The sequence below is a fragment of the Piliocolobus tephrosceles genome, chromosome 9 (genome assembly GCF_002776525.5).
Source record: "Piliocolobus tephrosceles isolate RC106 chromosome 9, ASM277652v3, whole genome shotgun sequence".
In the NCBI taxonomy this organism is placed as follows: Eukaryota; Metazoa; Chordata; class Mammalia; order Primates; family Cercopithecidae; genus Piliocolobus; species Piliocolobus tephrosceles.
In genome coordinates this window covers 32,969,562-32,983,206 of record NC_045442.1, presented here as the reverse complement: position 1 = coordinate 32,983,206, position 13,645 = coordinate 32,969,562, and the positions used below count along the sequence as shown (strand labels likewise).

The 13,645-nt window shown below is 55.5% G+C and overlaps 1 protein-coding gene across 2 annotated transcripts in view; it reads left to right on the top strand.

Annotated features, from left to right (window-relative positions):
- The first annotated feature begins 7,680 nt into the window (after nucleotides 1-7,680).
- The window catches only part of PAX2 (paired box 2), a 93,650-nt gene continuing 87,685 nt past the window's right edge, over nucleotides 7,681-13,645 (top strand). For both annotated transcript variants that reach the window (XM_023206190.3, XM_031936227.1), the window contains exon 1: nucleotides 7,681-8,010. In XM_023206190.3, the coding sequence (XP_023061958.1) occupies nucleotides 7,986-8,010 (25 nt within the window). In that variant the 5' untranslated portion in view covers nucleotides 7,681-7,985. The remainder of the gene's footprint in view (nucleotides 8,011-13,645) is intronic.

Below are 13,645 nucleotides of genomic sequence, written 5' to 3'. Positions count from 1 at the left end.
GGAAGAGGGTTGGAAGGTAGAGGGGAGGAATCAGAAATGAGATGAAATTCACCTAGAAACCTAGGTTGACCTTAATTTAGCATCTCACCCTACAACACACACACACACACACACACACAAAATCTGTGACCATCTTGTTTCTGCCTCTCTCATCTAATGCTTCTATATCCCTTAGACTTTTTTGAGGCCTCACATCTTCTTTTGCAGACCACTCACTCAGTCTCTGATGCTCTCTCTACCTACAGCCCATTGTCCATAGAGTCTTTCCCTTCCAAATCAGATCTTTTCATTCCTCTGTTGAAAACATCTAGCAAGGCATGGTGGATCACTCCTGTAATCTCAGTGCTTTGGGAGGCCAAGGTGAGAGAATCACTTGCCTCCAGGAGTTCAAAGCCAGCCTGTGCAACATAGCAAGACCTCGTCTCTACAAAAAATAAAAAATTAGCCAGGTGTGGTGGCATGTACCTGTGGTCCTAGCTACTCAGGAGGCTGAGGTGGGAGGGTTGCTTGAGCTTGGGAGGATGAGGATGCAATGAGCTGTGATAGCACCACTGCACTTGACCTGGGTGACAAAGTGAGACCCTGTCTCAAAAATAAAAACAAAACAAGCAAACAAACAAAAAATCTCTCAATTGTGTCCATGACCTAAAGGAGAAAAGCAAAACTCTTAGCAAAAGTGCTCCTTGCTCTAGGCCTTGCCCACTTCCCAGCCTTATTTCCCTTACTTCACCCATATATTGGCTTCACAGAATCCTTTTTGCTTCCCCAGCTAGGTAGGCTGTTGCCCCGCTCCCCACCCCACCCCATGCTTTTATCTTGAGGTTCCTTCTGCCTAGGAATATTTCACCTGCTTAGCTCCTGCATTTAGTGGACATCTACTGATCTTGCAAAACCCCGTTCCCTTTACGAAGTGTTCCCTGACACCCCCAATTGCCTTTCTCTGTATCCCAGTCACCTTTATCTTGACACTTTCCTAGAATTTATTGGTTGATAGCTCTCTCTGTCTTTGCAACCAGGTAATGTCTTCCTTGAAAACAGGGCCAGTGTGTGATTTACCTCTCTAGCCCCAGTGCCTTGATCCCGGTTTACTGACTGACTGGTGCCTTGATTCTCTGAGTTAGCCCAGCTCGGTCGCTGCCTTCCTACTTCCAAAAAATTCTGGTCTAGGCATCAGTTGCACTCTGCCTCCGTGCAGAAGTAAGAATTGATTGAGCTACCAGTCTCCTTCCTGGAGGTTTTTGTTTTGTTTTGTTTGGTTTGGTTTGGTTTGGTTTTCCACTCCTCTAGTCCAGCTCTGCAGCTGACCCATCAGCCAGTGCCAGAGGAGGGGACAGGAGGAGAGAGGAGGAGCAGAGTGGGTTGGACCAGGTCGACCCAGAAGTCTCAAAAGGCTGGAAAACTTCAGGGCGTTTGTCTTCCCAGGGGCTGCCTAGTGGGCAGGGAAGTCTTCCACTCTGTGACCCCGGTCTTCCTCACACAGGAGCCTCCAGCGGCCCTGCTGGGGTCTCAGTCTTCAACCCGACGTCCTGGAGGCACCAAAGCACAGGGGCTCAAAATGGTGAGGCCGGGAAACTGGGCGCTCCCACCTCTGTCTACCCAGAGACCTAGTCAAACCGAAGAGGGAAAGTTCCCTAGCATCCTTAAGCCCTCCTTTTCATCTGGTCTGCATTTCCACTTTTCACTGCAATCTGCTTCTCTTCTGCACCGCCCCCTCTCCCCCCCAACCCTTCTCCCATCCCTTTTCCTCCCCACCCCACTCCTGCCCCCGCTTCTTTCTCGTTTTCTTTCTTCCTCCCTACCCTCTGGCCTGGGGACACTGGTGCCAGAGCAGACCCTGGGAGCGGGCAGAATCTGATCCGCGTCTCTGGGTCGCAGTGGGAAGGCAGCTCAGGAAATGCGCCCTCCGCTGGCGCCAGGTGGCGGTTCTGGCTGCCTTACTTTTTCCTTGCATCTGTGGCCCGGCGCGCCAGCCTGGACACGAGATCCGCAAGAAGGGAGTTCTCCTAGGGCCAGCTGAAGAATGAGAAGTCCGAGCTGCGGGGACGTTGGGGTTCTATGCTTAGCGGCCACAGCCTGCCCACCCCGGGTTCCCGCCTTCCCACCTCCCTTCGCGCCAGGGCTGAAAGTCCCAGGAGCCCAATGCGCGCCCAGGAACGAGCCGTGAACCTTTTATCTACCCGTCCCCTTCCCCGACATGGACCCAGGATGACACCCCACACCCAAACACCACTCCTTCCAGGGGCAGATGCTCGGCGCGCCCCGAGCCCGGAAGTTCAATTTGGAGTCCAGGTCCGCGCGGGACCCCGCCTAGCGCCCCAAGCGCACAGGCTGAGCGCCCCGCCCGGGCCTCCTGGGTCTGCGGCCTCAGCGCAAGAGCCCTGACCCTCCCTGCCGCAGGGCGCGGTCGGGAAAGCGCGCCCTGCAAGGGAGTTTTGTAGATAAACAAAAGCTTTCGCTCTTCTGGTTTTATTTTCTTGATTCGCCTGTCCCTTCCTTCTTAATCTCCCTCTTCGCTCTTGTTTCTTTAACTTATTTCTCTCCCTCATTTTCCCTTTCTTTTCGTTCGCTTTTCCTTGTCACTCTCCTTCTGGCTCTCTTCTGTCTCTGTATCTTCCTCTTCCATTTTGGCCCCTTCTCTGCCTTTGGGTCCCTCTCTTTCTCTGGCTTTCCCTTTCCTGGGCCCCTCACTCTTCCTGGGCTAGGGTTGCGCCGTCTCCCTGCATCTTTTTTTCTGGCTCCGCCGCCTCTTTCTCACTTTTTCGTTCTCCCGGCGGCCACCGTCTGGCGGGCTTGGGTCCGGCTCCCCCGCCGCCGCAGTGATTTATTCGCCTCACCCGGCGGAATCAGGTGCTGAACCGAGCCCCGGAACGAGGGAACAGATTTCTCCCAGGAAAGGTTTTGTGAACTAAAAGATGCTAATTACAGGGTGGGGGGTGCGCCGCCCGGGAAGGGGAGGCGCACGGGGCCGAGCGCGGCCGGGGAGGGGAGAGACTGGGGATGGCAGAGGCCCTCCCAGGGCACCTCCCCTGCACCTCTCGCCCTGGCTTTTGCCTTTCTCTGGGAACTTTCCTGTCTGAGTTAACTATTAACCGCCGGCGAGAGGCAATTTTCTTCGGAATTTCAGCGATTTCCTTTTCTCGGTGGACTCAGATTAACATGCAAACGGTGAGATGCTCGGCTTCAGTCTACGCGCGGGCGAAGATGCCTCTGTCGCCCCAAACAGTGTCCTTCGCGACGGCGGAAAACTACAGCCCGCCCCCGCTCCCGTGCCTGCTCAGGAAGCCGTGACAAAGCCAGTGCCCGCCGGTGCCCAGAATGAAGGTGGAAAAAGCCGAGCGCTCCTGCTCAGGGGCGGGGTTGAGAGGGGGAGATTAATCTGGGCAAGCCAAGGGGACCTTAGACTTGCAACCAGGGCCGCCACCCGAGGAGCCCGCATGCAGGGACGCTCCTGAAGGCTTAGGCAAACCCAGGGAAATGCCCTCCCCCGCCTGCAGAATCCCCACGCCGTCTCTTACTTCCTCCCTCTTTGCCACTGCCGAGCTTACACGTGCACACACACACACATCCCTCTCTGTGACCGCAACAAACTTTGTGAAACTTGAACCGCTGGGTGCAAACTTCACGCCCTTTTCTCCTTTCCTCTCTTGCCTGGGCCGGCTCCTCCTGGAGCAGGGAGGGAAGAGGTTCTTGGCCTCCAGACCTGGGAGAGGAGTTTCCGAAAGTCAGGACCTCGCCTCGCTGTGACATTAGACCCTTGACACCCCACCAGACCGACGGACACTAAACACATTTCTTGCCGGAAGGAGCCAGTAGTTGCAGCGGCCAGGCTTGGCAGGTCCCTGGCCCACCACCCCGCCACTGCCCTAGCCGGACTTTCCCAGGGCGTTGGTCTCCTGGTTCCTATTAAGTCGGGGCTGTCCTGGGCTTGGAGCCCAGGTTCAGGGCTGTCAGCCCCTTGCCAGCTGTGTGAGCTGTCTGCCTTTCTAGTTTATTTTCCCTCAGTTCTCGCCCTGGGTTAGCTCTCTCCCAGCCCTCCACCTGTCTCCATCTCTGACTCCATCTCTGGCTCCATCTCTGGCAGGGCTGCCACTGTCTCTCTGTCTCTCCCTGTCTCTCTGTCTCTGTCTCTCTTGTTTGTTTCAACGCGCGGACACTGATTGCGCCTTATGAAGTTCTAACTGGTTTTGTGTCAGGAAGATCTTTCTCGCTGCTACCCAGCCTGGCGTGACGGATTAAACATCAACTAGTTAAATAAAAATTAATATCAACTGCCTCCTAACTTCTAATGTCATGTTGTTTATAACTAATGAACTGATTAGGGGATAAACACATCACGAAGACATTCAGCTCTCCTTCCTCGGCTCTACTGCCTCCTGGTACCACTCCTAAGCATTGCCTGTGGGTTGCCAGGACAGAAGGAGTTGGGGGAGGGGGGTTGCTGGAGGCGGGACAGGCTGGAGGGGCTGAGAGCTCCCTGGGGCTTGCTCCTCTTCTTGCCTTGGTCTCTTTCCTCCCTTTCTCTCTTGTTTTTCCTTCTCATTTCCTTCCTCTGTACCTTTCCTCTTCTCAGTCTCTCTTGTTCCCTTCTTTCCTTATTTCTGTCTCCCTCTCTCCCTTTTTCCTCCTTTCCTCCCATCCATTTCTGTCCTCCTTCTCCACCCTGTACTTCTCTGCCTCTGTTTCTGGTAGTGTTTCTCTCTCTCTGCCAGTCTGGGCCCTGAACCCTTCCCTCTCTGGTTCTCCTCTCTTCCTCCCTCTGTTGGAGTTTCTGCCTCTCTCTTCCCCCTTGTTCCCCATCATTTGGATTCATTCCTCCCTAGCCAGCGCAAAGCATAATGATGACCAGTCCTTGTGACTAGGCCTCTGCCCTGCTATAAAGCAGGAGGCTGCAACCTCTCCCTCAGCACCTTGGTGGAGACTGATGCTCCTCCCTGCTCCCCAGCTATTTAGGGGAGAAGGGAGGGAACTAGAAGAAGTGAGGGTCCTGTTTGTTATTTCTCCTCTATCTGATCTGGAACAGGAGTGAGGAAATAAAAAATGATTTTTTGAAAACTTTTGCTTTTCATCTTGTCCCAGAAGCAATTAATACAGGCTCAAGTGCTAAATTTAATTTTCAGGAAAAGAAAAACTGCCCTGATACCTCTCCTTCAGGGGCTTCAGCTCTCTCACCAGCTAGCCCCAGCCTGACCTGAGCAGCCTCCTGCAGGGCCCTTTCCTAAAGATACTTAAACCAAATCACAATTGTCATCATGACAACAATAAGGCAGAGAAGCCAGTAATCACAGACCCAGCCCCAGTGATTATTTTTTCTCCTAAGAAGCTACAACATTTAAACTTGGTTTGCCCTGGACCTCAGGGTCTGACAAGACAATAACAACAGAAAAAGCTTTTAAAACCAATTTAGCACACGTGAAAATGTAATTCTAATGAAGAATCAATAGGCTGGCGGATCATTTTTCCTGGGACTCCTTGGAGAACCTGAGAGAGACTTTCAATCAATGGGGCGGGCAATGAGCAAGAGGGCCCAAGAGACAGTGCAGGACAAGGGTGAGGGCCAGGAGACAAAGAGAGGCTGAGCCTGAGGGAGGAGGCTGGAGGGAGTCTGAGGTACAGGGCTGGGCCCTTTGACTGACATCACTTTGCAGGCTTCCGGAGGAAGAGTATCAGAGCCAGAGGTAAGAAGTCACCTTCCTCTTCATGGCCCCTCTGGTACGCAACAGGCGACTTTGCACAATGGCCTCAGCTCCCTTCCCCTGAGCCTAGGCCCCGGCCTTGGCACTGCCCCAACTCTGAGCCCTGTGCCCAGGTAACTGTGACCAACTGGCTCAGGAGCAGGCAGGGAACACTGAGTACGTGTGTTGTGTGTTCCCAGTTCAAAACACCTGGCTCCCAGTGGGTGCTTCCCTATGTATGTGTCTGGCACACTGGGCCTCAGTTCAAGTCTCTGATAGAACAGAAGCAAAAGCACCGGAAGTATGTGTGGTCATACTTCACAATTTACAAATCACTTGCACACATACTGTCTCACGAGAAACCTGCTAGAAGGGCAAGGATTATCATCACTATTTCAGAGAAAAGGCCACAAAAGGCACAAAGAGCTGTGCAGTGAAGCTGAGACTCAGCAGGCCACAGCCCCTGTGTGTGAGTGGGTGTGGTTCTGAGTAGGTGACAGTGAGAGGCTAGTTACATGTGTGATCATCTCACATGTATGCAATGGAGGGACCACACGATGACGGTGTGAGATTTTTGTGTATGTAATTAGGGTCTCATGTATACATATTGCTCTCCATCCCTGTCCTTGGAAATGTTGCTCTGTGGATAACAAAGTGAAAAAAAATTTTTTTTCACTTCTAAGTATTTGTGGGCTTGGGTTGGAAAATCACTGTTTGATGAAAAATAGAAAGAAAAAAAAATGACACCATGATCTCATATTTTAAATCACAGATATTAGTAAGATGATAATTTGGCCATAATTTGCCTGAAAGGGTAAAAAATAATCATATGTCTGTAGGAAGATATTCAAATTTTAAGTCACAGAACCATGATATAGGTTTTGCCTCTGGGCTCTTGTGCCCCTCCGGCTTCCCATCCCTAGTTATACAACCTTTCTAGAGGAAGTTCAGCTGAAGTGGTGGGAGCCCCTTTCCAATTCCTAAGGAAAGTTGGCCCAGTGGGCCTGGTGAACCTGCTGCCTGGCTTGCTTTGGTGCCTTCCTGCCTGGGGCCTGGTGGGGTATGCTCAAGATGGGGCCAGCCCCAGCCTCTGCCTGCCCACGGGGGCTTACCCAGCACCGTCCTTGATAGTCTCTCAGTGTTTCCCCGTAAGTGTGAGCCAGGCTGTGTGAAGTGGGAGGCCCACGGTACTTGGGTAGGTATTAAGTGGAGCAAATGAAGAAGGGGAACCCTGGGGCAAGCAGGAGTGGGAGCTGTGGTCCTCAGGAGGTGTGTGTGTGTCAGAAGTAGGAGTACAAGAGGGTACAGGTGAGCAAAGGGGGTGTGAGAGTTTTAGGGAGAGCTTGGGGCTAAGGTGTGAGAGGTGTAAATTCCAGGTTGAGAGGGAGTGATGTGGGGCAAAGCTAAGGTGGGCCTTTCATCAGGGTTGGAAGTGCCAGTGTGCTGGGAGAGGAGGGTGTGAGTCTGAGGATACAGGAGACTTGGGACCAGAATGCTATGGACAGGCATGGCTCAAGCGGGTGTCCCTGTGAGTGTGGCAGGAGCTTGGAAGGGGTGAGTTCCTCCTTCCTTTCCCCCTGGCCCTCGCCATCTCTTTAAAGGCAAGGAAGCCAGAACTTTTTTCTTTTATTTAGAGTTTAAAAATAAAAAAGCTCCTGGAGCAGGAGAACCTATGAGGGATTTAGCGAGCACTTCCACACTGAACATAGTGGGGACAGGGCCCCCTGGAACCACTGTGTGGCCTGAGAAAGTTAGGGCAGGTCTGTGGAGATCCTGGAAAGGGAGACTGGGACTCGGGGTTGTGTGGCAGGCTGTGGAGCCTCACGTTCCAGAAAGTGGGATGAGGCGAGAGCTGAGTGTGGTGGGGAAGGGGAACCGCACAAAGTTGGGGAGTACGCGAGAGCCAGGCTGTGGGACTGGAGGGGGGCGTGTGACAGTGAAGAGGGGGTGGGGTGAGAGGGTGTGCCGGTGTCTAGTCTGGGCTGCGGTCCGTGGGCGCCTCAGGCAGCGAGGGTGGCTGCTTGCCTGCGGCTGGCTGGGGCCTCGGTGCGTGTGCGCGCGTGTGCGCGGGGCGGAGAACCCGGGGCTCCTCGGGGTGGCGGGGCCTCGGCGCGGCCGGGAGTGAGAGAGCCGGCGCGGGCGGAGCACACAGCCGAGGCGGCGGGCGGCTCGGGTTATCTGAGCCGTTTGGTCTTGGGTGGCTGCGCCCAGATCTCCGGGCGGCGGCGGCGAAGGCGAGACGCGTTGTCCGGCCGCGGAGGAGCGGGACAGCCAGACCCAGGCTCAGGACGCGGCGGCGGCGGGGAGCCGAACATGGAAGAGCGCGCGGGTCCGGCAGGTAAGAGCGGGAGAGACCCGTCCGCGCCTCGGGCGAGGACGCGGGGAGATGGATGGGGGCGGTCAGGGCCGGGGCAGGCTCTTCTCCTCTTTCATCCCTGTGCTCAGTACCCAGCGGGCTACTGTGAAGGCTGGGGACTGAGGCTCTGCGGACTCTGGGCCTCCTGGGCCGTCCCTCCCGGTGTCCTCTAAATCTTCTAAAAACTTTCCACTCAGAAAACGTGAGTTCTACAACTTCACTTGGTCTCTTTGCAGAATTTTACTTTTTCCTTTCTGTTGTGTGTTTAGTACTTTCTCGTTCTGCTTTGGGCGTACAGATATTTTGCACAACTTCCTCCAAGTTGGGAGCATTGGGAAGGCCTTAGCTTCCACTAAGAAGGCAGTGTGAGCTGGGCCAGCGCCTATGCCAGTGGGTGGGGAAACGCTGTGTATACCTGTGTGTAGGGTCTTGTGTATTCGATTGTGAACACTAATGTAGATGAGCCTAACCTGTGTAGGGAGAAGGCTCTGCCCGCCGCCCCCCACAAATCCAGGGCAGCATGGGGAGAGGTGGCAGGCCCCAGAGGACCCAGTGGGGAGAGGAATCTGAAAATGTTTACCCAAAGGGCTAAGGGAGTAGAGTGCTGCTCTCTTTTCCTTCCTTCCTTCTCCTGTCCCCCAGGGCTGCCAACTCAGCTCTGAACTGCCCTTTAGGTGCCCTGGTGGTGTACAGCAGTGGGAAGTCAGGCACCCAAGTTTAGTTTTGGACTTGGGGGAGGGAGAGGAGAGGGTTGGATCAGGTTTCCAGACTTTTCCAAATAATTCCACAGAGGTCAAGGCCTAATTTGAGGCCTTTATTTGCCTCACTCCTAACCTTTCCCAAATCTCATTCCTTGCTCCCCCCTCCCCTAGTTCAGATTCCAGTTGTTTCAGCTGATAACCCAGGTCCCACCTCCAGCCCTACCCTTGATCTAGCTCCTTGACCCAATCCCTGGGCTGTACCCAATTTCCCTCCTAGGGCCTTGTCCCCACTGGGAAACCTGAACCCCTGGAGTGTCAACGGTGGCCACCTGAGCTTTTAGGGCTCTGGACACACCCTGTGCACCAGAGGTTTAAGTAGGGAGATCAATAGCAAACAGTTGTAATGATCTAATTAATTATGGCAAAATTAAAAGCGAGTACAAAATCAATCTCTGATGGTGTTGAAGATGGAATTCAATTGAGAGCCCATCTGTGCACCCCCTCGACCGTATAAATATTCAGCCCAAGGACAGACCTAACGTCTGGGCCTTCCTGAGAAACTCTCTCCCCTTTCTTCCTCTCTGCACAGGGCTTCTCTCTCCCAAACTCTTTCTGAATCTATTTTGCCCCTTGATGCCTCCTGTCCCCAGTCCTGCTTCCTTCCCTGTCCCATTTGCTCAAGCTCCTGAGACTCCCACTTTTCCATTTTCCCTCCGGGCAGGTGCTCTGCCTGCATTGCAGACCTGAGGTTTGTGAGCCAGGTTCTCAGTCCCAGAAAGTCTCCCAGCAAGGCATCTAGGCCCCCTCCCCAGGACCTCGGGAAACAGAAGGCAGTGTGATGGGGGGGCATCCTTGCGTGCCTGTCAGGGTCCTTATTCCAAATTTCCAGGCGCTCAGGATAGTCCAGAAGAGACCAGGGCACTCTCCACTTACCCAGGGACGCCTGCGCCTACTTGTGCCTGACGGGTTAGGGCAGACGCTCCCCCGGCGCGCGTGGCAGAGCGGCCAGCGGTCGGGCTCCGCACCGCACTCCCTTTCCCTTCCCTCCTTTCCCACCTTTGCCGGTGCATGGCTCGTGTTCTAGGCAGCAGCAGCTCCGGGAAAGGTGGGGAGGAGCTGCGGAGCTGGGCAGGAGACAGGGCTGTGCTTGGGAAAAGGAAACCGCACTTCGAGGCGGCCCCACCGAGCAGAGCTGCGGAGTCTTACGCCCTCCCAGCCGCCTTCTCTCTTTGCCTCTTTCTCTTTTCACCGCCTCCTTCCTCGTCTCTTCGTTAGCCACGTTTGGCCAGGGCACAACTCCCTGGAGGCCCTGCCTCCCCTAGACGGCCCTGAGCCCTTTTGGACCTCATCCGACTAGTTTAAAATGAAAATGACAGACGCGTGTGACCGAACGTGCCTGCCGGACGCCCTGGCGCAACTGCCGCAGCCGGGTTTGCGAAGGATGCGGGTTTTACTTAGTCTCGCTGAGCCTGTTCCGGAGCAGCGAAACCCATCAGGAAAGGGCGAGGGAAGGAGGAAGGGGACTGAATCAGCAACTAGGGCAATTGTGGCCTTCAGCTATCGCTGCCTATATCCCCAGAACTTACAAAAATAAGCCGTTTATTCTATGCCCTCCCTTTTTCTGCGCTGCCCTGTCCCAGCCGGCTCTCTGGCTCCCTGACGCTAGTCCCCTGCCTTTGCCTTCTGGGGCCCGGAGCTCCCTCCCTGGCCTGTACTGAGTTCCCAGGTTTCTTTCTACCTTGGGAGACTTCTCCTCCCTCTCCCTATTCGGGAGTCAGGTCCTCACAGCCTGGGGGAGACACAGCCTGATGCCTCCCCGCCCTCTTTTGCCAGGCCTCTTCACCCCGTTATTAATTGCTGTGTTGACCTGCAGGATTGATTGGCGGCCCCGCTGGAAGAGGCTGCGGAGGCCTTGGCCTCGGAGCAGCCTCTGCTGAGGGCAAAGGGGGAGGGGGAGGTGCTGGATATGGGTCCCCAGCTCCCATCTCAGCCCCGTCTGGAACATAGCTGTCTGCCTAAACATCCTTCGCGACCCCCTCACACTTTTTACACACCCTCAGAACACTCAGGCACACTCCCACGATCCCCTCATCCAGACGCTCAGTCCCCAAAGAGACACATCAGAAATTCTCCTTAGTTGATTCAGAAATTGAAAGGGGCTTCCTTCCTCCATTAGTTTCTTCAATGTATTCGTTATCCGCGGGTCTAGACCTCCCAGCCGGTCTAGACCTAGCGGAGCGAACTCCTGGGACCTGAGTTTTTTTTTTCTTTCCAAGATTTACTTTGCAGCTCTTCTTTTTTAGGAACAGTTACAGAAAGTTAAGAAATAATTCTGGATGCAGGTGACCCTTAAAGTCTCAAACCAAAGCATTTTTTTCCAGAAAGAGACCCTGTCCTGGCTCCTGAGGCATTCGGTTCAGCCCTTTTGTTTCAAGTTCGGGAAACGGATGGCTCTGGGCCTTGGAGGGCAGAGGCTGGAGTCGCCCGGGGCAGGGGTCTCACCCTACAGCGAGGGCCCTCCTTCCCCCTTTCCCCGCCGGCCTAATCCGTCGCGCGCGCGCGCGCGCACACACACACACACACACACGACCCCCACAGCCACCGCAACTCCCAGCAGCAGCCCTAGCCCCTACCCGAGGCCCCAAGACCGGCGGGCCAGGAACCCCCGGGACGTCCCGGCTCCAGGCTGGACGTGGGCGGAGGTGGCAGGAGTGGAAAAAAACCCAGGCGGATCCCACGAGGCCCCTTTCCTCGGGTCTCTCCCTGTCTCAGTCAGCCACTCTCGCCCCTGGTCCCCTCTCCCCTGCGTTCGGGTCCTTTGTCTCCAGCCACCTCGCAGCCTGTCACTGCCTTGGCGGCCCTGCCCTTTGGGCCTCCCGGTCTCTCTGGCGGGTCCCCCTGCCTTACCAGCTCCCGGCTGTGGCCTGCTCTCCGCCTGCTCCTCACATCCACACAGCTGCTGGGAGAGGAGGCAGGGAAGGCGGGCGCGCCGCGGATGGATCCCAGACGGTAGATTTGGTGCCGGCTCGCAACTCCCGGGAAACTCAGCCCGGGTCCTCCCGCCCCTCGCCAACTCTCCCCAGCGCGGCTGGGTCGCGCGCGCTCACCCGCGGGGGCCCTTCCTTTCCCTGTATCTCGGCTGTGGCTTTTTCGCTCCCTCTGGTCTCCCGACCTCTGGAGTGTGCTCCCCTGGCCCTGCGCTCCGTTCCCTTTCGGCTGCCCCTGGCTGTCGCGTGCCCCCACCCTCTGCAGGTCCCTCGGTCGCGGCGGCGATGACGGTGGCGGTAACACCGGGGACGTCCTGGGTCAGCCTGCACCGTCTCCCTCGACCACAGCCCGATGAGGCCACGGGCTCCGGGCCCGGCTGCTAAGAGAGTTAATCATTACTTCGCCAGCGACACTCAGCCTCCCTCCGACTCTCTCGCCGCGCCTGGGGGAGGAGGGGAGGGCACAGCTGGCCAGGTGGGGACTTCGGCTTCGCACAAACCAGCCTCTTCAGGCCTCCCAGAGACAGGTGGTGGCTTCTCAGTTCCCTCGGCAACTCTCTTAGGTCCTCTTTCTTCCCCTCCTGTCTCTCCCTCCTTCAAGCCTCCTCCCAGCCAGGCCTCTCCCCACCGTCTCCTGTCCGCTCTGGCTTTGACTGATTAACTGCAGGTCCTGGGAGGACCAACTTTCTTTGTTTGGAACCGGACCGGACGGGATTTCCTTCCCTAGGTCTCCGCCAATGGGCCAGCTCCTCCCGACAGTTTTGGCGGACTGGCTGAAGAGGACCGCGCCTGAGGCCACAATTAACCCGGCTGTTGGTGGCGGTGGTTGGGGGGTGGTCAGCGAGGAATTTAACCGATCCTCTAGCAGCTGCGCTGGTGCAATTGGGAGGGGGGTGCAGGAAATGGGAATGGAGGAGTGGCAGGAGGGATAGACAGGGAAGAATGATAAACCTGGACAGGTGTGGCATAGCCAATGGAAAGGGAAACAAACAAAATAAAACAAGAAGGCGGCGCGGGGAGGAATCCCCAGTAACCTTTATAGGATTGAAGTTGGGTGGAAAATGCCACCTCCTGCCCTGCCTAAGCACTCAGATCCCTCCTTTACCTCCTTGTGGAAGGGTAAGAGTTCAGAAAGCTGGACATTTACTCCATAATCTACTATAGAAATGTCTGGGTCGCAGAATACCTATTGATTAGTTCCATGGAGTAGACAAGACTTGTAATTATCCCCATTTTACACGTGAGAAAACTGAGGCTCAGAGAAGCAAAGGGACTGTGTATGTAGTGGCTGTTGCTTTTTCCTGTAGGCTGTGGGGTGAGTGGACCCTTTAGCTGTGCAGAGGTCCATGGGTATCTAGGGAGGAGGTATAGGCTGTGTCCAGGTCTGAGCCAGGACTACCAGGGCCTCATTGGGCTTCCAGCCCTTTTAGCTTGTTCTCTGTTGGACAGGACTTTCATTCTTACTTTCTAGACCTGCTGGCTGGGTTTCTCCCAGATTCACTGTTTTTTCAGTTCCCTAGTAGAGTGGCCCATGGGTGGCAGCCACCTGGCTGGCCCGTGCCACTAAGAGGCAGCTTTGGTGGCCAAGTGGCTTGCATTGTTGTTGCTCCTCAAAGGGCCTGTGAAGGGCTGGGCAGGTCGCAAAGACCTCTTGTGAGGGGAAGCTAGATTAAAGGGGGAGGGGCCCTGGAGGATAAAGGCCCAGCACGTGCGCCAGGACTCCACAGGACCAACAGACCGAGCGGGCGGGGCCAGCTGGGAGTCAGGCCCCCCGGGCTTCACGCAGGGAGCCCAAATATTGGGAACAAAAGCAGGAAAAGAAGAGTGAGAGCAGGAGGGAGGGAGGGAGCGAGGAAGCAGAAATTAGGGGGTCTTAGATGAAAAAAAAAGAAAGTAGCTTAAGGGGGAATGTGCTGTGGAGTGTGAAAT